The following is a 21,998-nucleotide window of genomic DNA, read 5'->3' on the forward strand; positions in this document are numbered from 1 at the left end:
TCCCCCTTGAACTGTGCATAGACATGTCATAATCATCTGAGAGTGTCATTTAAAAGTTGGGAGAAATAATGCTTTCTGTTCTACTAGCTGGGCTTGAAAGGCCATTGAGAGTGGAGTGAGAATAAAACCATATATCCTTATTGTGGCAGTTACATAATCTGGTGTCAACTTGTGGAGAGGTGGAGTTAAGCTGTCAATCAGATCGCAGCTTGATGACTTCATTTGGAGCCATGAAGGAGATAAATAGCTCACTGGAAGACAGACTCTTTGCTTCCAATCATTGATGGAAACACAGCCCTTGAACTGGAGGAGTGGCCTGTGATCTTCCTGCATTCAGCTTTATTACACGGCTCTGTGAGTCTAAAGAGGAATTTGTGAACTAGTATTGGACATATGGGCTAATATTGGACTTACGGACTTGATCTGGACTAGGCTGTGGTGTTTTCTTAATACACAGTAACTCTTTATATAAAGTTCTTTCCTATACCTATATGCGTATCTATGAATTTGTCTCTCTGGTCTAGCTGTACTAACACACTATCCTCTATGAAGTGCCATCTGTTTCATAATTTTTCAGTGGCACTTAAATTAAGTATAATGAAAACTTATAGAAATATTTTCTTGTCCCTAAGAGCAAGTCCCATTTCTTCCTTTACTTGGAGTAGATAGTAAGTAAAATAAATGGAAACATTTTTCTTTTTCTTTAAGCAGTTGATTAAAATAGCTATGTCTATAAGAAATACATGTTATCTGAATCACATGTCCAAAAGAACGGGTGAATTCTTTTTAGAAACATTTACTGTAAGCTTAGACTGAAAGAAGATTATAAGAGCTTAGTTTATCAGCAGTAAAGGACAAAAGGAATACATAAATGGACAGTAGAGAGTTAGTCTAAGAATGATGTGACATGGTAAGAGAAGTGGTAACATTCAAGATCAAGTTCTTTGAACTTCTGTGAAATAAACACAAATCCACTGTAACAAAGCCAGGAGTAAAATCTAACACACATATTTTAGGGAAAAAAAGAGGGAGGGGGACTAATTTCTACAATTAGGTTGATGGTGGGACAGAAATCAAAGACTAGAAGATACTGAATAGAAATTGGAAATTCAAAGTATTCAGAAAATACAAACCAAACATAAGTGCTGATTATGCACACACACGCAGTTTTATAGAAATGTTGAGATGGTCTAGACATTCCGTAGAGCACAGAAATGAATTTGGTTTAATCTTATCTCTAATATGAAGACTCCAGTCTATATTTTAGTAACACTTAAAATTACTTACTCGTATACTGAGTCTTCACTGTTTTTTTGATCAAGTAAAGAATCTTCAGCTGGGTCTAAGCATGACTCTTCCTTAGGATGCAATGGGAATTTCTCTAAGCTTTTCTCATGAATTTCATTTTCCCTTAAATTAGTGTCTTCTTTTGGAACGGGAATACAATTTTCAATTTGCCAATGCTTTTCCTGAAACAAACAGAGTATCTATTTTGTTTTATCCATCAAATAATTATTGTGTACTCTGTGTAGTCTACTAATTGAAATCCTGAAGATGCAAAAATGAATAAAATATTTTTATTATCTGAGCTTCCACTTTTCATAGAGACAAGGCCTATACATCTAACTTTAATGAATGTAAAAGTTGACAAAAGTCATATGGAAAACTAAAAACTTCTCTGAAGCGACGATAATATACAACAAAATAGTTTACCACTTCGCTTTAAAAGTAAGATGAACTCTTACTGAAAAGAAAAAGCTTTTTTCAAAAAACTGCCAGTTAATTTTTCCTGCAACTACCTTCCTTGCATCTCAAATCCTAAAATAAAAAGAAAACAACCCAAAGAAAAAGGAACATTCATCTTCAAAAGTCCATACAAATTTTGTTACAAATTTGTATTGCATTATTTCTACACATCTTGGTTACAATTCTTCATACGCATATCTAACAAAAGTTCACCATTAATCATCTGTTTTTAAGATATTAATATTTAAAATCTAACTTGAAACCCAACTTAAGGACAGTGGCTATGTTTTAAAATGCTTCACAGTTCTGTAAGAAAATGAGACTTCTTTCACAAAAGAATGCAAGCATATTACATACATTTAAAACTCTCTAATCAGACTATATGCAATGGGAAATTAAGTCAACTTGACTTAGGTGCCGTCGAGACGGCTCTTCCTCACAGGACAACTGAAGGAAACACTGTCGGGTCCGGTGCCATTCTCCCAATTGTCCTTAGTTTGAGTCCATTGTGGAAACCACTGTACCAGTGTCTGGTCAAGGACCTTCCTATTTTACTCTGCTGCTCTCCCACCCGGAAGTTCAAATGGATTACTGCTTCCTCTCCTCGTTTTGTTGTTTATAACTAGAAATCAACTATTTCATTTTGCAGTACACATATAAAGAGGAAAATGTGTACTAAGGTACCAATCAAACTTGTCCACTAACATGCATGCACTTGGGTTACATTTTAGCATCCAATCTTTTGATCTCCTTTATGATCCATTTGAATTTTGTTCTGGTTTTTCCTATTTTCTGCTTTCTTTTTGATTGAAGGTATTCCTGTTTTACTTTATTACTGTTGCTAAGGTGTTTGTTTTTTTACTGTTTCTCAGTGTGTGTAATCCAGGAGAGGTACATCTATAGAGACAGGAACTGGAATAATGATCCCTTGAGGGCACGGCAGAGGAGGTTGGGTGGAAATGGGGAGATCATAATGATGGGTACAAGAACGAAGAAAATGTTCTAAAACAGATTGTGGTGATGATGGTACAGCTCTTCCTGGTGCAATTGAACTACTGAATGGCATGATAAGTGAATCATATGCCAATAAAGCTGATTTTTTTAAAACTCATTCTGATTCTAATTGTACTTACTAAGTGGATCCTTTCCCTGTATTTATGTTTCCTATAAATTTCCTGTCTTTCTCTAAAGGATGTCTCTTCTTTGCACTATGTGAAGGACATTCACTGCTGAGTTTTTTGGGTGATAGGACATTATCTTTGTCCTATCTGTTCCCATTTCATTATTTATTCTCTCTCCTCTCGCCTATATTCAAGACAGCTTGTCAAAGTGATTCTTTTTTAGCTCAAACAGAAAGAACTAGAAAACTCAGGTGTCCCCAGCTTTCCCCAACCTTTGATTTTGAAAGCTGCCCTAGCTCTGGGGAAGCTTTTCCTATCTCTACAAAAAGGGAGTAAAACTAGTTCTATGCTAGGTTTGGGGAGCTGAAATTGTCCAAAAGAGAGAGAGAGAGAGAGAGAGAGAGAGAGAGAGAGAGAGAGAGAGATTGAGACTTTACAAAGATTAATGAAAAATATCAGAACTACAAAAAAAATTTTTTTACCCAAACACATTTTTTAAGAAAAATTAAATTTAGCCACAGATCGTGTTTGGTGGGTACAGTTTATATGACACCTGCGCCAAGACTGGTCATATCTCTTGCTTCAAAATGTGTCGGGAACTTCTTGTACTCCAGCTACCACCCCCTCAGTGACACTTTGTTTCTGTATTTATCATTCAAACCTTGACTTTCTCTCCCCCAAAGACATCCTAGCCTTGTAGCAATATCATCAGGTTCTTCAACTCTGAAATCTCACCTTCGAACTTACTTTCTGGTCTGAATGCCAGACCTGCCTCAGCCACCAACACCTTCCCACACACCAGTTCATTTTCCACCCATGAGCTGTTTTTGCCTGACAGTCTAGCACTTGGCTTCTGTACGCCGTAGAAGCGACTGATGCAGATTTTGAGTGTTAGCTTCAGACACATGTATTGGCTAGCCAAACAGACCGCCAATTTTTAACCATCTTCTGTTTGCCATCTTCTCTTATATTCTGAATTGCTGAACCGACTTCCTTCAGCACATGTGGACATCATCAGACTGACAGCAGCCACAGACTTTGTCTCCCAGCACTAATTGAAGAGCTGTGAGCTCGCAGGCTGACGGTGGCATCGGAGCCAACTGATTTGAACCAAGTCAGATGCCCCAGATACAAGTGTGAATTCGGCTTTAACTCCCTGCTACTGTGTTGAGAATGACCCTTGTTGAAACTCATCTGTCATAGTTTGTCTCCCAAAGCACAAAGCTAACGGTACAAGCTTCTTATGAAAAGGGGGGTGGGGAGGGAAATAGAAATGTCAGATTGTGGATACTCCTTTTCTTCAATGCCCCTACTTTCATTTACTTTCATAGGCAAGTGTCAATCAGAGCTCATCTTCATGAGAGAAAGAAATTCAAAACACAAGTACTGAAGTCAGCGGACGCTAGTTAAAAGCTAAAGTCTACCACTTATTCTGTGAAGTCAGACCACTTACTCAAATTCAAAATGCCTCCCTTTGCTCGTTGGTCAAACTGCAATAACAAGAGCTCGTCCTTCAGGTGGCAATTGTGATGATTAAACGAGCTATAGAAAGACTGTAGAAGAGAGATCTAGACACAACAGAAAACTCCACACAGGTTATCTCTTATGCTTTTGGCAGAAGTAGACCAGTTGATGAGTAGGAAGGGTTTTTTTAAAATAAAATTTTCTATATTTGTTTATATGCTTGATGATGACTTAACATAGCCATGTATTATTATTAACAACTTGGTAATATTATCCATATTGTAATTTTACTAAATTTTGAAATGACAGGCATCAGTATGTTTTTCTCAGAAATGCGGGAATATTTTGAACAGCACAGAGTCGCCATATTTGCACATCTCTCATGTCCTCCGCGTAATGGATTAGCCATGATTTATGTACAAAGAATAAGAGATGACTGGCATTAAGATTCAGATAGGGAAGTCAGTTCTTTGATGACTAATGAACATTAAATAGCCAAGATTCAAAAGGAAGTAAACCCACATTTATAGTAGATGCCAAGTAAATACTAATGAGGAAACAATATTTTTACCTGACCAAAGATCCAAATAGGGGAACTGCAAACATGAGTCACAGAAATGCTGCAGTCGGCTGAGGAGGAAATGATCAGGGGTCGGCCACCCAGCTCACACATCTCTAAGCAACTTATTTGGTCTTCATGAGGTCGGAGGGTTCTCATCAGAGCTGGAGGCTCAGTGATTTTGTTCTTGCCAGAATGAAGACCATACCCCTGGAGGAAGAGAAATGGAAGAGTTGGAAAGAAATTCAAATATCAAATGGTTGATTGGCATAAGAATAAGACACAGTTGGAAGCAATACCCTTTAGTCCAAATGTAAAAGACTTTTCCATGATACCAGAGGCTAAATAAAAAGGGCACCAAGATTAAATTATTTTAATGATTCTAACTAATATCATTCATTGACTTGAGAGTGAAAAGAAAGGAGGAAAGGAGAATGAAAAACAATGATTTAGATGAGAAGAATTTAACTATCTATATAGTTGACTATATATAATATTTCCATCAAGTCTATTCTTACCCAGGGTAGAACTGCCTCCCAAGATTTCCAAGGCTGCAATTTACAGAAGATGCAAATTGGAAGTCATCTACAGATTTACTAAATAAGAGGAACGTTGCCAGAGAAGAGTAGTTTAGGTAAAAGGATCTACAAAGCATATATTTTTAAAAAGAGCTCTACATAGCATCCAAAAATGAGTGGGACTCCACCACTGTTCAGTCAGTTCTTCAACAGATAGTCAACACATCAAATAACTGTATAATATTAGAAAATCCGGGACTCCACCACTGTTCAGTCAGTTAGTCAACAGATAGTCAACAACACATCAAATAGCTTAATAATATTAGAAAATTCAGCTTCTAATAAATGGCACAAAGATCTCAAACCAAGGGCAACAATAACGTCAGATGACAAGCCAATCCTCATTACCATTATGATTGCAGTATTATTTGAAATAAGTTATGTTTTATGTTCAACAAGGAGCCCTGGAGTGTAGTAGTGATGCGTTGGGCAGCTATCCACCTGGTTGGCAGTTTGAAACCACCAGCAAGACTGACTGGGCTTTCTACTCCCATAACCAGTTCATGGTCTGAGAAACCCCCCACAGTCACTATGAGTCAGTGTTGACTGGGTGGTACTGAGTCTGGTCAGGGATGTTCAAATAAGGCCCTAGCATTGACTGGCAGTTTTGCATTCCTAAATTGGGGACTGGCTCGATTACATATTAAAGAAGATTTTCACTATTGAGAAAAATCTGTTTTCTTTCCCCACAGATTATTTATGTCTCTGGTCATTACGTGTGGTTGCTGTCTTTGAAGATTCAAAATGAACATTTCTTCCTTTATTCTGGAAACCAACAGAACCTGCCCATTCATAGTTCTCTTCAACACAAGGCAATGAAAATAGTCAAGATGATGTGACAAAGGTTTCTACTTACTTCTATATTCCAGATTTTTAACCATCCATCGGAATCACCTGTGACAAGGTATCGATTCAGCTTATCAATAGACATAATGATGGATCCAACACCACAATGAGCCAAAAATTCAGCCACAAGTTGCTTCTTGAATGTGTCCCAGAATCTGACATAACCAGAGCCTCCGCATGACACAAGGTTAGCGCCTTCTGTGTGGGAATGGAAACTCTAATGAGAAAACTGTAACAGATACCAAAAACGGCATCTTTTGTATCTTGCCTTGAAGAAAGATACGGGCATTGAGAACATGGGCACACTCACAGACAGAGCAAGACAGTCACTTCAATTTCTCTCAAACAGAAAATGGGGATCGCACTATTAGAGAGCACTAGCGGGTCGCAGCGACTATGAAATGGCATAGACGTAAGCTATTTCTTTGAATTTAATGTCCCTCCCTTTCCTTCCTTCATTATTTATTTATGATTTGGTTTTTAAAGTTAGTTAGAATTCATTTGTTTCTTCGAATAGAGGGATAAAACATTAATTTCAACATTCTGATAATATGTCCTTTACATAACCCATCTTGAAACACCAATTTGGTGCATACACTAAAGAAGTGAAAGTATGTGCCATAGATCTGGCTACATATGTGTAGCTGTGGCATCCCGGCTAATGATTTGTATCTCTCTCTGTCATGGCATAATGAGGGCTCAATATGAAAGCTTATTTTTAACTTTTTTTATCAAGAATTCATTAAAACCCCATAGAATCTTTGTTGTTGTTGTTCATATGCCTAGAACTAATCTTTTCATTCTGAATTTTTATAAGCTTTGTAGAGCCTTTTGACTAAATTATTCTGTGGCAAAGTTTCTATTATTATTTGATAAATCTGTAGGCGACTTCAAATTTGCTTCACAAATGCGCTACCAATTAACAATCATATCTTTTTAAGGTAGAAATAATGGCATAGAGCTGCTTCAGTGGGAACAATTTGGGAATACTGATAACATTAAGAAGAATTAGTGTTGAGAAAATGAGTGCAATTTCAAGATAATCGTTTATATTGCAAGAATAAGTGAGATATAGAAAATAGAAAGTTTTAAAATCTAGCCATCTCAAAGTCTCCCTGAATATCCCATGATGTTTCTCAAAGTCTTTTGGTTCTTGAGGCTAAAAAATTTTAAGAGAAAATACTGCATATTTTCTATCTGAAAAATAGATATGGGAGGACGGCCAGAGAAAACACAGTTGAGATATATTTATTTCTTTTATCAGGCATGCAAGACACATACATGGCTTAATGCCAAATGCTGAAACCCAAAACCTCACTGCCAACGAGTCGATTCCATCACAGCGACAGAAACTCACAGGGGCAGTCCTAGCCTGTCCCACAGGGTCGCCATGCGGGGCAAAGAAAGATTTCTTAAATACAATTATTGTAGGTGAAAGCTTAAACAATATGCATTATGCAAAAGTAGACTTTTATCTTGAGAAGATGCCGGCTGAATCAGCACAGTGCTAAGATAGTCATTAAAATGAGGGGAAATTAAACTGCTTATTTTGTCTGTACAGCATTACATAACTATAGTAAATCATACAGCAGCACCAATGTTAGCATCTGCCTCTTGCCTTTTTCTGAAAAGTACACACACACACACACACACACACACAGTCAACTTTGTTCTGGCATCAGCAATTATCTTCAATAATGCTAGTGCTTCTTCCTCAAGCTCCCCATTATTTTCTCTCAGCTCATTTGATACAAGTCCCTGCACCCTCCATCTAAGTAAGCTCTGCTCTTCTTCATGTATATTAGGAGACCATTTCTGGCTGTGCCTACTTTCCTGCTGAAGCCTCTATGCATGGCAGGAACACCAATTCCAAATACTGGGCCTGAACCTCATTTGCCAGATTTGTGGTGCACTAGTTACGTTCTCAGCAGGAAAGGCAGATAGATGGTTTGAACCCCCCAGTTTCTCTGTGGGAGTAAAATGTAGCAATTTGCTTCCATTGAGATTTACATCCCTGGAAAATATAAGGGGGAAGGAGCAGTGTGTGAGCATTTTACTCTGCCCCATTGCATCACTCAGCCTAGGAATCAGCAACAATGCCTTTGTTGTGTTGCTGCTGTAATTTAAGGCTCACTTAAATTACAAGTACTAGAATTTAGTCTGACTTATTTTTCATCCTAACTTTTGCTTCCCATTCTGACATCTAACTTCTTTGACCTCCCACAACCCCATAGTCACTGTTAGGTAGAAGTGTCAGACTCTGTAAGAACAAGTTAGGGTTGATAGCCGAGCGCCATGTGCTTTCTTCACCACACTTTGCTGTAGCATCTTTACCTTCAGAGATCATTTCAGGAAGGTGAGCATCAAGCAGAACTGATTGTTCTTAAGTTGGGGGTAGGATTTAATGTGAACCCCAAACCCATTCCTGGATCTTTGCCTTTATTTTATTAATTAATTTGCTGTAATTTGGGAACCAATACATAAATCATATCATTCCATAGTATAATCATGTCAAGCCTAGTTGTACAATTTCTTGATAGTCATACATGTTTTCCAAATTATACTTTTTCTCCCTGGACTTCTTGACATCATCTCCCCAAACCTTGTTATGTTTGCTGTTCGTGTACGTTCAACATAGTGTCTGGGGGCTTAAAGGCTCGCATTCAAACAAGCAGCCCTCTAAGCAAGGAGTCAACTAAGTCCACACGGAAAATGCACACTCGCTTGTCTGTGTGATTCAAAAATGACCATTACGAAACACGAGCACGGTGAGGTGAAGAACATCAGCGCAAATATTACGAACACCCAACTTGTGGAGGGCATGGGGGACAGTGAGAGACCAAAGCTCACCTGCAGAGTGTCTGGTCAGACTGAGCCACTGGCAGATCCGCTCGAGCCACAGGCAAGAGACTCTATCAGCCTTATTACCGGGCACAGACCATTGTAATTTGCATTAGGATTGAATGAACTTGACACGTGGGCAGCTGACCATCCAATAGATGGCAACTTGAATTTGTCCTGGGTGCAAGTATTTCTAAGTGGTTCCATGACAGAAATGTCTTCCCTGGCTTTTTGGTTATTGCTGGGGAGCTTTTCCTTCTTATGCATTATTAGCAATTTTGGCTGTATACTATTATTACCCTTACCAACTTAGCCCGATTTTTTTTTATTGTTTTCTGTTGGGTCTCCCAGCTGTGAAGCACAGGAGTGGTGGATGCATACTGGTAATAAGGGATACAAGGGGATTGAGAGAAGAGGGGGGGAGGGGGGACAGAGGGAGTGTTGAGGGGAGATGGGGAGGGAAAGGGGGTTAGGGAGTTACTAATGAAGGCGGGAGGGGAGAGGGAGCAGCAGAACAGATTGTAATTGCATAAGTCATCTTAAGGGTGATTGAATTATGGGGTGGGGGATGGGGGATGCAGAAAGCTCTAAAAGTGAGATGGAGCTGGTTATACAATTCTCTGTAATATGACTGAATGATTGAATTATTAAATAGTGATATGTAAGTTACTTGCCAATAAAACTGTTGGAAAATAAATAAATAAAACCAATTTAACCACGGGGGTGGGGGGAATGCTCTAAGATTGATGTCGTGATGATTGTACCGCTCTCCTTGACACAACTGAACAACTGAATTGTATGATATGTAAGTTACGTGCCAATAAAACTATTGGGGGGAAACTAGTTAGAAATATATTGAACTTTCTTTATTGCTCCCTTTTTTCTTATCTTTTGTTATAAAGCAAAGCAACATTATAAAATATACTAGTATCAAAATATAAATATATACTTCACCCGCTGCCGCAGTGTTTTTTCTTGCTTCCAGGAAGTACAGCTTCCTTACAGCATTCTTGCCCTCCGTGTCCATCTCAGAGAAGGAGGCGCCCAGTGTGGACTGGTCTGCAGTGGGTCTTATGGGGCTGCTCTTGCCTACACTGAAGAGCTTATGAGCCTCTGTATCTGTGAGGGAGACAAAACCAGCTGTCTTAATGAAGAGAAAACACCTGCTTCCCAAACAATTGCCTATTAAAAACAGGCAAGTCTGTCTCCATCAAATTTCATAATAGACTTTCCATCAACAACATCCATCAAGCTGCTGTGGTCTTTTATGCACTTCCTCAGCTCCAAACTGAAGTATTGTTTGATTTCATTTGCATTTTGTATATTCCAGTCACATGTCTTCCTTTGGCAGGGACTAAGAGGAACTGCATTTTGTCAACACTGTTAACATCTTAGGAATCCTGATATGCTTGAGAAAAAGGCGATTCTAATACCATGGCATTTTCAGCTTATTAGTCATTAACATTAATCCTTCAAACATTGTAATGGGCATGAGACATAATGACTAAGTTATTAAAATGGTCATCTTTTAGCAACAGTTTTTTATGCAAGTTACCCTGACAAAGGGAGTCCTAATCATCTTTCAATGATCTAATTTCAGCTCCAAGGCATGAATTAATACAGAAGAGTCATCTGAGAGGCTATGAATGGCTTTATGTGGTTACATAAAACATTGATAAAGAACTTTTCAGAATTCCAAAGCTAGAGACGTATAGCAATGTCTTCTTGCATGTTCTAGAACTGTGCCGTTTGTTTCTCTTTCCCTTTTCAGTGTAATTCATGGCAGTGACAGGCAGGTTTGCATGTAGGAGAAAGATGGCGCTACTCTGAAGGCGATTCAAGGGAAGAGGCAGACTTTTCACCCTTCGGAAAGGTTTGAAATGTTGCAAAGCAAGGATCTTCCTTGGAACACCCAGGTGCACTTGCCCCAGGCCATGTTATTTTTAATTGCCTCATATGCAGGTGAAAGTTGGACATTGAATACGAGCGACTGAACAAGACTAGATGCATGTGAACTATGGAGGGTGTGAGTGAGGAATATAAAAGTAACTTGACTGCTAATAAATAAACGACTCTATCATGGAAGAAATAGAGCCAGATGTTCCTAAGAGGCAAGGATGGGGCGGCATCGTCTCCAGTGCCTTGGCCATGTCAGGAGAGACCAGTCCCTGGAGAAGGACTTCATGCTCGGCAGAGGGACAGTGAAAACAAGGAAGATCTCAGACCAGATGGATTGACTCCGTGGCTGCATCGAGGGCTCAAACATGAGAACAAAGGTGAGGGAGGCAGAGTTTGGTTCTCTTGTATGTGGGGTTGCTGTGAGTCCAAACTGTCTCGAAAACATCCCATAAGCACAACGTGGAGGTTTTGCTCTTGGCAGACAGATTGACGGTTTAAATGAACCCTCATGGTTGGCTCTTTGTTCATAAAGCAATGTCAGATTTGTGTGTGTGCAGCCAGGTCCTCTCAGTCTCGGAAATGGGCTTTCTTACTCTTAACGTCTTACTTCATGTTGCAAGAGAAATGATGCCCAAGAACTCATGCTTTGCTAAGGCCCAGTTCGGCCACTGTAAGTTTATGCAATTGAGACAACAGAATCTCCCTGGGCCATGAGCAATGGCATAATCATTACCCTACTAAATTAACCTAGGGAAAAACCTATCTGAAACTAAAACAAAATGTGAAAGGTAATCGTCAAGACATTTTGCTTAAGTATAAAATATTCATGTGCTCCACTAAACTCATAAAATACAATAGACTTCTGTCTAATGCTCCTCAGGTTTCTAAAGCAAGGAATAATTTAAGACTTCCAGGTGGCATAATATTTAATGCAAGCTCTAGATTGAGCCTGAGCAGCTATTAAGTGAGTATGTGTTCCCAATTTTGTGCCAATGAGGTACCCAAGGTCCAGTCCAAGGCAATTTGGTGAGGTCGATTGGTAAAAACGAAATGAGTTAAAAATGAAAGGTCTGATCCCTGCCGTCAGGAATTCTAAAATGCTCGGGTGACATAAAGAGAGGAAACGTTACACTATGGGGAGTTTTTAAGCCTAGTAAATCGCAAGGTTTTTTGTCGTCACTTTGACAAGACAATGATATCACTAATCCCTTGTGCTTATGGCCAGTCCTATATCATTGAGAAGCAAGCTGCATCAGGTACATGCCTAAGCAATAAGGTCCACTGAGGTGACGCCTTTTAGTTTCAAATTTGCACTCACCCAATTTTGGTTTTATCAGCCTCTGGTAATCAGGGTGAAGGACATGGTGAGCATTTTCTGTGCTATTGTTCCACAGTATAATTTCTCCATCATAACTTCCTTTATGAACCAACACGAGGAAGAAAAGTGCCAGAGAATTGGAAAGAAAATATAAGCAGCAACAATTAGAGGGAGGTTTTATCTTTATATGTTTTTGGAGACATGATTGGTGATACCTAGTATTATTATTAGACTTCACAGATGAACATGTCTTTCATACGAAGCATATCATTTGATCCTCATAACACACCGGTACACCTGTTATAGATCTAACTGTTCTATCATTTAATTTATAATAGCAAGGAATTCCAAATAAGGACTCTGTAATAAAACAATTTGAATCTGAGTCCTGCTTTTACCATCTACCAGCTGGGTAACCGGGGGAAAGTTAGTTAAGGCAACTTGATGCCTCAATGTCCTCATCTATAAAACAGAGGTAATAATTGAAAACATGTTATAGGGTGGTTGTGAGCATTGAAAAGCACTTTACATTCTTAGTGCTGAAAACGTGTTCATAGTAATTATTATTATTATCCACAATTTTTATTATTGATTAAGGACAAGAAAATCAAGTCCTTCCAGGTTAAACCAGCGCTTTCTGGTGCATACATCTGAGTCTGAATATGCGTATTGGAAAGAGTGTGTGTTGTCTTTATTACTTCCCTCGGCATTCTTTATCAAATACTTCCTTCTCCATTCCTAAAATCTGCCCATTCCACAGAGACACAGAGAAGAGTCGAAAGAGACAGGCTAAGTCTGGCAAAGCCTGTCCTGAGAGGAACCAACTCTGGCTCCCAGGTTCTCCGTGAGACAATCCCTACTGAGCAGAACAACCTGTCATGGTTGAAAGACGAAGAGATGAGCTGCATTTGGGTGACAACACCAATGGTGTCTTTCTTGGTACTTGGAGAGGAGAGGAAGAAAGAGCAATGCAATACATTCTGTAGCCCTTTAGATTTTCCTAGAAATACCACGTAGGTAACTCACAGTTTGGCCAGAAGAATGGATTCCACCTACCCAAGGAGTGTCCATCTTCTCCTAGAATTTCTAATGGTTTATTTGTGAGGTGCCTGACCAAACATTTTCATGTACATCTAATGGGATGAGAATGAATGATGAGCTATTCCATTCACCGATTACTAACTCACCATCCAACTAGAAGGTCATTAAAACACAGCAAATGCTGCAAACACAATATGGTAATAACATTCTACAAAATGAAGACGTATACTTCACTGTTAGTGCCTTATTCCATTATGTCATACCCTCTGCAAGGCTGACCTCCTGGGACCAATAAAGGTCGAAAGGCAAACTCAACGGCAGGCTTGGCCTGACAGAAAGTATCCAAGGAAGTCCTGAAACAGTGACATTTTAAATGTAGATAGATCGATAAACCCCACATTGTATCTATTCCTAGTTCCTAGATACATTTGCTCTTTTCCTGTAAGTTTTCATTACTCTTAATTGATGGCATTTTAGTTCTATTTAAAAATTAGGCTGTCAGAATATGGATTTAATAATTTCACGCTGCAATCTATCTTTAAAAGTTGTGTTCTTTGACTGGAAATGATACAATGATTTCTTATCATTTTTAATATGTCACATTAAAGCAGTCTGTAGACCTTTTTTTTAAGCTATGTATTTAATTTTGTTTTATCATTTTATTGGGGCTCATACAGCTCTTATCAATTCCATACATCCATCCATTGTGTCGAGCACATTTATACCGATGTTCCCATCATCAATTTCAAAACATTTTCTTTCTCCTCGAGCCCTTGGTATAAGTTCCTCATTTTTTCTTTCTCCCCCACCCTCCATCCCTCATGAACCCTTGATCATTTATAAATTACTATTATTTTTCCATGTTATACACTGAGAGATGCATCTGTAGATCTTTTTAAGGATTTATTTTGTTAGACATTTTGTAAGTCCAGCCTCTCACCAGCACGGCACCAAAACCACACCCTTTGTCATTGTGTGGATTCCAACTCATAAGGTTTGTAAGGTTATCCATCTTTCCAGAAGCAGAATAACAAGTCTTTCTCCCCCTACATTTATGTCCAGCAAAGGGTCAAACCTGCTGGTTAGCAGCCCACCCCTTGGCCACTGTCCTCCCAGGGCAGCTTACTCTCCAACGTTAGGGTTAATGATGCCAGAGGGTGTATATGTTCCCTTTATAAAACTGTAAGTGCCAGAGAAGTGAAATGACTACACAAGAGGTTCACTGCTCTTTCTAGGAAAAAGGACATTTAAAATAATAAATTAATATAATCCACGTCTCCCTCCCTCTTTGACATCTACAAAACCACTTCTACAGAGGAGACCTTTCCTCAGCTGGGGTCAGTTGTATGTTTAGTGGGGAGAAGACCAAGGTCCCAAAGTTCCTGCCACATATCATTGCTCCATGATCACCCCAAATCGATAAGGCACTGTTATAATGTGGATTCGTGGATTTCAGTGGGAATTCATGAGCAGAGGATGCGGGACCATAGCTGTCTCTAAGCAGGTGATTTCACTTGTGTTGATGGACAAGCCCAGGAGGGCAGTGTGTCCTTGGGAAAGAGGTTTAACATTGCTTCTATAACTCCCGTGGGAGAATCCACCTAGGATTATATTGCTAAGTGTGCCTTTTTTACTGTTTCTTTAGCCCTCAGTGATCACGGCTACATGCGACAGGCTACCTGGACATTAGATTTTATCTTCTAGAAGTATGCTGTGTTCTTGATAGAACACATCAGAATTCTGTGATTTGGAAACCCCACCTTAAACACACCTGTAGCCGATTAAAGGAGCTGCAATCCTCTTTGGGATTTAAGCTGAAACACTTTAATTTGAGAAGCCCCAGATGCCACGGACGTGGATTTGAAGGTCAACGGACTTTGGCTCAGATCTCTTGCTTTTGAGGTTGCCCAATAATTGACAAGTGAAGACGACAATATACTGGCTATTTTTGTATGTGTGACATGTCCTCCCTTCAGACCTAGTCTTGCCCTCATGAGTGAGCGTTGTTTCCCTAGCCCTCCTTGCTTTCTTAAACAGTGTCCACTGACTTAGGACTTTAACCTGTAAAAATAAACACCCCATGCATTTTAGTTCAAAAAGCTTTCCTATGCACGTATACTTTCCTTTTCTCAAGAGTACTTTAAAATATATAACTTAGGCTAGATTGATGATGGTATTATTACAATTATTCAATGTTTCTTGGTGGTGGTGTAAAGGATTTCTCAACTAGTTGGTAATTCTGCCTGTAAAGTGGACCAGGGACTGATATAAACTTAGACAGCATGCATTAGAAAGTGGATTATCACAGCTACAGTTAGGTTAAAATATATAATCATTTATTTTTCCCTTTTTGCTCATTTTTAATTTGTTCTAGTTTCTATTATCTTCCACTGTCTTTTGGATTGAGATTTTTCTCTTTTATTTTGTTGTCATTGTTGGATATTTTGGTATGATATTGTTGCTATGAATTATCTATCCTCAATATAGGAAATCGAGCAGAGATAATCCATAACAATAATCACTAGTTCCTTGTGGTTATGGCAGAGGAGATGGGAGGAAATGGGGGAGTGAATTATTATGAGTACAAGAATGGGAAAAAAGCATTGATTGTGTGAGGATTAAATAACTCTTTTCAATATATTCAAACCATTGAGTTATATGGATCATGAACTCTATGCCAATAAACTGTTAAAAAAACATTCTCTGCCTTGAACAATTATGCTCTTTTTGAAAATATATGGGACCAAAGTGACCATTGACATCTTGATGAATTAGATACAAAATTTAGGGAGCGGTGAGTTTATGTTAAATGGAGGAGAACCACTCAGAGAAGGTGAGTGGGCATGGTTGCGCACCTCAGAGTATAATCATTATCGCTGGTGTACCTTTCACTGTGTATGTGCGCAACACACTGTGCGGCAACACGAAGATTTTACAGGATGATTGTATATGGCTTCACTCTACACCAGGCTGTGGCTATGCCACAATGAACTAGAGAAACTATGGTTTTAGATTTGAAACGCTGTGCTTTCATGCAGGAGCACATGGTAGAACCACATGCCAGGCTCCTCAGCTTATAGCTACACAAATGCATCCCCATGGAAATGAGGATCAACAACAGCTTTAAATTCAAGGCCTGCTTGTTCAAGAAATGTATTCTCTTTGTAGTTGACAATGGACTTTTTTGTTTGATTTTGTGAGTTAAACCTTTCAGCACCGAGTGCCGAGTGAACCTCCAATTGACCTGTAGCCAGAGTTTGTGGCGACAAAAACGCAGCGCATAAGATATCATCACGGTGCTGTACGCCTCCTTTCCATTCTTCAGGCTGGATGGAAACGTGGCTGAAGTTCTGGGGTCGAAAGACAGTAATAGCCCTAGTAAAAAAGGATAGAGGGATTAGCTACTGTTCCGAGACCGATACAGATATTGAGTAGTCATCCTCCACTTGGGTAATGTATTTTCAGAAATCTGAAAATCCAAAATGTATTGCCACCTGTCATCTGTAATGCTTGATAGTCCCACACTGAACTTCCTTCCCATTATTCTCATTGGATTCTCTTGTAAAACAGTAATATTTAACACCAAAGGGTTAATCACCCATTCAAGACCATGCATACCAAACATATATTAATTTATAGGTTTAATGATCTGTGGCAAAGACTAAAACAAAGTTTCTCCATAGGGGAACCATGGGACCACTAAGAGTTTTGTGATGTAAAAAATACGTGTTTCTCTAAATAAATAATATTTCAGAGTGTGAAGTGAAAAGGGTTTCTTTTCCTCAGAGCATCTCATAATAGGTCGCACATCCTGTTCCCTACCACCGTTGCCCGTCTGTCTTGGCCCTGGAGTTCTTTCACCCAAAGCATCTTGTGTTTCTCCATTTGTGCAAGCACACTGGGACATGATACTCTGAAGCAGTGGAACCCTGGGTAGAAGTGTTGTGAATGGAAAGAATGGTTTGTCAAAGGCCGGTCTCGGTGGAACTGAGGTGAACGTGGTGACAGGTGGGGCAGGAAGAGAAGGAAATGCATAGGAGCATCTGTACCACCTTATTCTTCTGAAGGCTCCAGCTCCTGCGGCCAGCCTATGTCAAATGATGTTGGTAAATACAGCAAACCAAATTAAAGTTTACAAATGAAATCTGGTAGAGCTACACAAATCCAAAAGGATTCATTTGCAAACTTTAATTTGATTTGCTCTATTTACCAGCATCCTTCACTCATCGCTCCCTGCGATTGCGATCCTCTTCTCACTTCTAAAGCTCTCTGCCAGGGTGATTCAACTCAGCCTCTGCTGGGACGCACACATTCTTCCTCGTGGGAACACTTCTTCTCTTTCCAGGGTGTCGTAGTTGGTCCCCTTCCCTATTCTCTCTCTTCCCTGGCCCTTTTGACCTGCATGTTGCTTATTCTTAGTCCTTCATTTCTCCCTGTCTAACCAACTCACAGATCACTCACAGACCCCTCGTCCTGCCACAAGCTTTGATCTCACTTCCATGCAAATTACTCAACATTATCTTCATCCATAGCCTTTCCCAATGTTGGATAATTGTATTGTTCCACCTAACACGTCCAGATTTTAACATGTGGTTATCCAAGTTTGCCACCTTCTCTCCCTGCCATGTCCAACCTTCATTCTGATTCCATAATTTGATTAACAAACCAATGTTTTGCCCTCCCCTCCCCCGTTGCCTTCTGATGTCCCTGTCAATAAAGTACTACCTTTTCAATGTGCTGCACAGTCACGACACCCTTATATGACCTAGCACTCGTGTCTTGGTTCAGGGATTGTTCTTACATCATGGTTGAGCTCTCCTACCCAACTTTACTACCTTCAGTCTACTCTTTTCTGGGCCAATCTCCATCCTACACTAGGTGAAGATTTCCATGCTGATGTTCTGGCCATGCATTTGTTCTAAAGGTATCTGGTTGTCTGTGTAGATTTCCTGCCCGTGGTGCTGTCAAGAAGAGATGCATCCCCATGAAATGATTAAAATACAAGGTGAAAAGTAATAAGTACAGGGAAGTTCTAAACACATTGTTATAAACATCCAAGTGCAGAGACCCTAGCGGCTCGGTACAAGTGTAAAGTTTGAGCTGTACCTTTAAGAATGGAAAGGTTGGGGAGGGACACTCCTCTCAATGGTAGAAACAGCAGGGTCAAAGATAAAGCCCTCCTTAAAAATAGTTGCAAAATTTCCATTTTCTACATGACAAAATTCCAATGCCTGGGCTATTTTCAATATTAAATAATATATGGGTCTAATAATATAGCGACTGTAAAAATTATTTCTTGCTATCCTCCCATCCTTAATTTTCAGACTAAGACATGCACACCTGAGGAAATGGGGCAGAAATGACTAATGAGCTCCTCTGTGTGCATAAGGGAGAAGGAGAATCCAGCTCCACACCAACCCAAGGCCAATCACCACAAGGCAGAGTTCAGGCCTGCCTTTGCCATCACTGTTCCTAGACCCTAGTCTGACACCAACCATGACATTCCACTTCTCTGCGGGCGTGATGACCTGTTGCAATGACTCCGCAGAACTCACAGACAGTGCTCACCATCATAAGGTTCTTACAAAAGCAAACAAGCTCTGAAATATCAATGGTACAGCTCACTTGTCTGCAGTGTCTTTTCTGTCAGGCTAGCAGACATGTCTTTCTGTTCTTGGTCTCTAAGCTATGTTGTCCCTTTGCCTCTGCCTTCATGCATCAGGAAGTCTGCCAGCCACTCCGTTCCACAGGCTTGGTGCAACTTCTCTGCCCTGTCTCTTGGTGTCAGTGCTGTGGCATCTGGTGCCTATGCCACCTCTGCCACCACAGGGAGAGCTCTTGGGTGTGCCACCCTGGGGGTTTGTAGTTCTTGGTGGCATGAAGTGACAGAACTGATCAAGCCCCAAGTTAGGCTCCTCCACACTTTATTTACATGTTCCCATCCAATTCCACTCCTCAGTGGGTATCACAAAGAATATGTATACGTGGGCTATCCCAAACAAGTTCACTTCACCACAGTACCAACTTCAAAGCAACAGGGTAGATCCAGTATGCCATCCTAAGATACCAAGATACCTATATTAATGAAATATATTCAGGAGTACCACCCAAAGGCAAAAAAAAAGTTTTTCATAAGATACTATAAAAATTAGGCCTTCTGCTATTTGACATTGTGTGTCAAAAAGCTGAGAAATTAATTAGCTGCTACCTTTCCTTTAAAACCAAACCTGAAAGTTTCACTTGAAGTGACAGTTACTCTTAAAAAAAAAAAAAGAGTCCAAACAATATTTGTGTCATTCATTTCAATGGTGACTTACAAAAAAGATCATTTCAGGCAATATAAAAATTATAGAACAGGCCATCTTAAGACTGACTTAGGAATCTGAAAGACTCGTTCTATCTCACTTTGGAGAAGTTTATGGGGTCCTCTTACTGTTTCAAACCTACATGTGCAATCTTGAAAGTCTTGCTACCAAGTCATTGTGTCAATCTCTAACCCACAATTTACATGAGGTGTGAACAATATTAGTTTACCTGGGAAATGGAAGAGAGGACTTCTCTTTAATGATGAATGAGCTGGAAAGATCATTTTCTGACCCAAACATAGAAACATGTAGAAATGAGGATACAGCTATTTCAATAAATCATTGGCTCACTCAGAAGGTACTTGTTCATATGTTCTTAGTACACAACATTATACTTATACACTTATAACTTAGAGACTTCTGGCACTAACCATACTTCCTTGAATCATTGCTTTTTAGACCTAAAAGGAGAGTGTGAGCTAAGAGCAAAGAATGAACTAGGTAGAACTGGTTTAATTTTATTCTTTAGCCTACATTTTTTTAATCAAGTAGTTGTGAGGAGAATTTGGAAATTGTCATTTCAATTCTTTTCTTAATTATAGAAACCAGTAGAACTATATAGGATTTAATTCCATTAGAAAGGTAATTATTGACATTTAAATAGCATGTAATAAATACTATATTCCTGAGAAAAATCAAATCCCTATCTCATTTCACTTAAAAATAATTTTAGAAATTAATTGTACCTGCAGCTACTTACTGACACCTAGTTTGTTTGTTTTTCCTGAATTCTATGAAAAATACATAGTTTCAAAATTATTTCAAATTATATGCAAGAATCTCATTGTATCCCAGTATTTTGTGTATCTCTTCTGATGGGCAGAGACAAGCAGATGATGGTGAGAGAAAGGAGATAAATGCAGGGGGAGATACTAAGGATGTGAAATTATTTTTATAGAAGAGTCTAAATGTCATTATTTTAGGACAAATTAAATCTTGAGCCATTTTGAGTGTTTTGCTTGATTTTACCATAGTGATGATAAGAAGCGCTAGTGGTGCAATGGTTAGATGCTCAACTGCTAACCAACTGCTTGGCTGTGGGAACCTCACCACAGCTCCCTGGGGGTTGGGGGTGGGAGACATGATGATCTGCCTGCGTGGAGGCTGTCTTGTAGGAGACCCTCGGAACAGTTTCCCTCCATCACACGCATTCACTGCTGCGAGTACGATCCAACTCTACCACACCTAACAACAGCAGCCTGCACACGGCATGTCCACTGTGAGCAAATGCAAAGATAACTGATCAACTAGGCATTTAATTCCACCAGTGCAAATATAGCTGAATATTTGCCTTAGCTTTTAGTGGGAAAAAAACCAATTTATATTAGCTTACTCAACCAGATTTTTTTTAATATACTCTCTGTCAGTCCACAGGAGATTAAGCATTCCTGACCGAAGGAAAGGCAGGTGGCTTGAAGCCACACAGAGGAGCCTCGGAAAATAGGACAATCTGTTTCCAAAGGGTCATGGCCCTGACACACTAGAGAACAGTGTGGGCTGCACTTACGGGGTTGCTGTGAGTTGGATTTCACTTCATTGACAACTAACAACATCATCGTCAATCCACAACTTTAAAAATCCACATACATATACACGTACAATCAGTCATGTTTAGAGAATATTTCTGTCAGAAAAACAGAAGCCTCAACTTAAACATTGTATATAGAAACATAAAATATATAAACAACTATATATATATGCATGTGTTAGTCTGGGTAGACTAGAGAAACAAATTCACAGACACTCCTGTGTGTATAAGAAAGAACTTTACAGATGGATATTGGGCCTCTACACAAGTACTCCCTCAACACAAGAACACTTTGTTCTACCAATCTGGTGCTCTGAGATGCTCAGCTTCCCAACACAATTGCTGAAGACAAAGCAGGTACAAAAGCTCATGTGTTGAAGAAAGCTGATGGTGCCCGGCTATCAAAAGATACAGCATCTGGGGTCTTAAAGGCTTGAAGGTAAATAAGCGGCGATCTAGCTGAGAAGCAACAAAGCCCACATGGAAGAAGCACACCAGCTTGTGTGATCACAAGGTGTCCATGCGATCAGGTATCAGACATCAAAGATTCAGAGCAAAAACTCATAATGTGAATGAGGTGAGTAGTGTGGAGTGGAGGCTCAAAGTCAATCTGTAAGCAATTGGTCATCCCCTTACAAAAGGGTAGCGGGAGAAGATGGGCCAGTCAAGTGTAGTATCTCACCAATAAACCA

At 39.5% G+C, this 21,998-nt stretch overlaps 1 protein-coding gene across 1 annotated transcript in view; it reads right to left on the bottom strand.

Moving 5' to 3' along the window:
• Window positions 1-21,998, bottom strand: part of WDR49 (WD repeat domain 49) — a 138,229-nt gene that overhangs the window by 38,795 nt on the left and 77,436 nt on the right. The window contains exons 9-14 of the mRNA XM_075548893.1: window positions 16,658-16,788; window positions 12,373-12,471; window positions 10,110-10,274; window positions 6,325-6,512; window positions 4,903-5,100; window positions 1,288-1,469 (exon numbers count right to left, since the gene is read on the bottom strand). Coding sequence (XP_075405008.1) covers window positions 1,288-1,469; window positions 4,903-5,100; window positions 6,325-6,512; window positions 10,110-10,274; window positions 12,373-12,471; window positions 16,658-16,788 — 963 coding nt within the window. The remainder of the gene's footprint in view (window positions 1-1,287; window positions 1,470-4,902; window positions 5,101-6,324; window positions 6,513-10,109; window positions 10,275-12,372; window positions 12,472-16,657; window positions 16,789-21,998) is intronic.

The sequence above is a fragment of the Tenrec ecaudatus genome, chromosome 4, assembly GCF_050624435.1.
Source record: "Tenrec ecaudatus isolate mTenEca1 chromosome 4, mTenEca1.hap1, whole genome shotgun sequence".
NCBI classification, from domain to species: domain Eukaryota; kingdom Metazoa; phylum Chordata; class Mammalia; order Afrosoricida; family Tenrecidae; genus Tenrec; species Tenrec ecaudatus.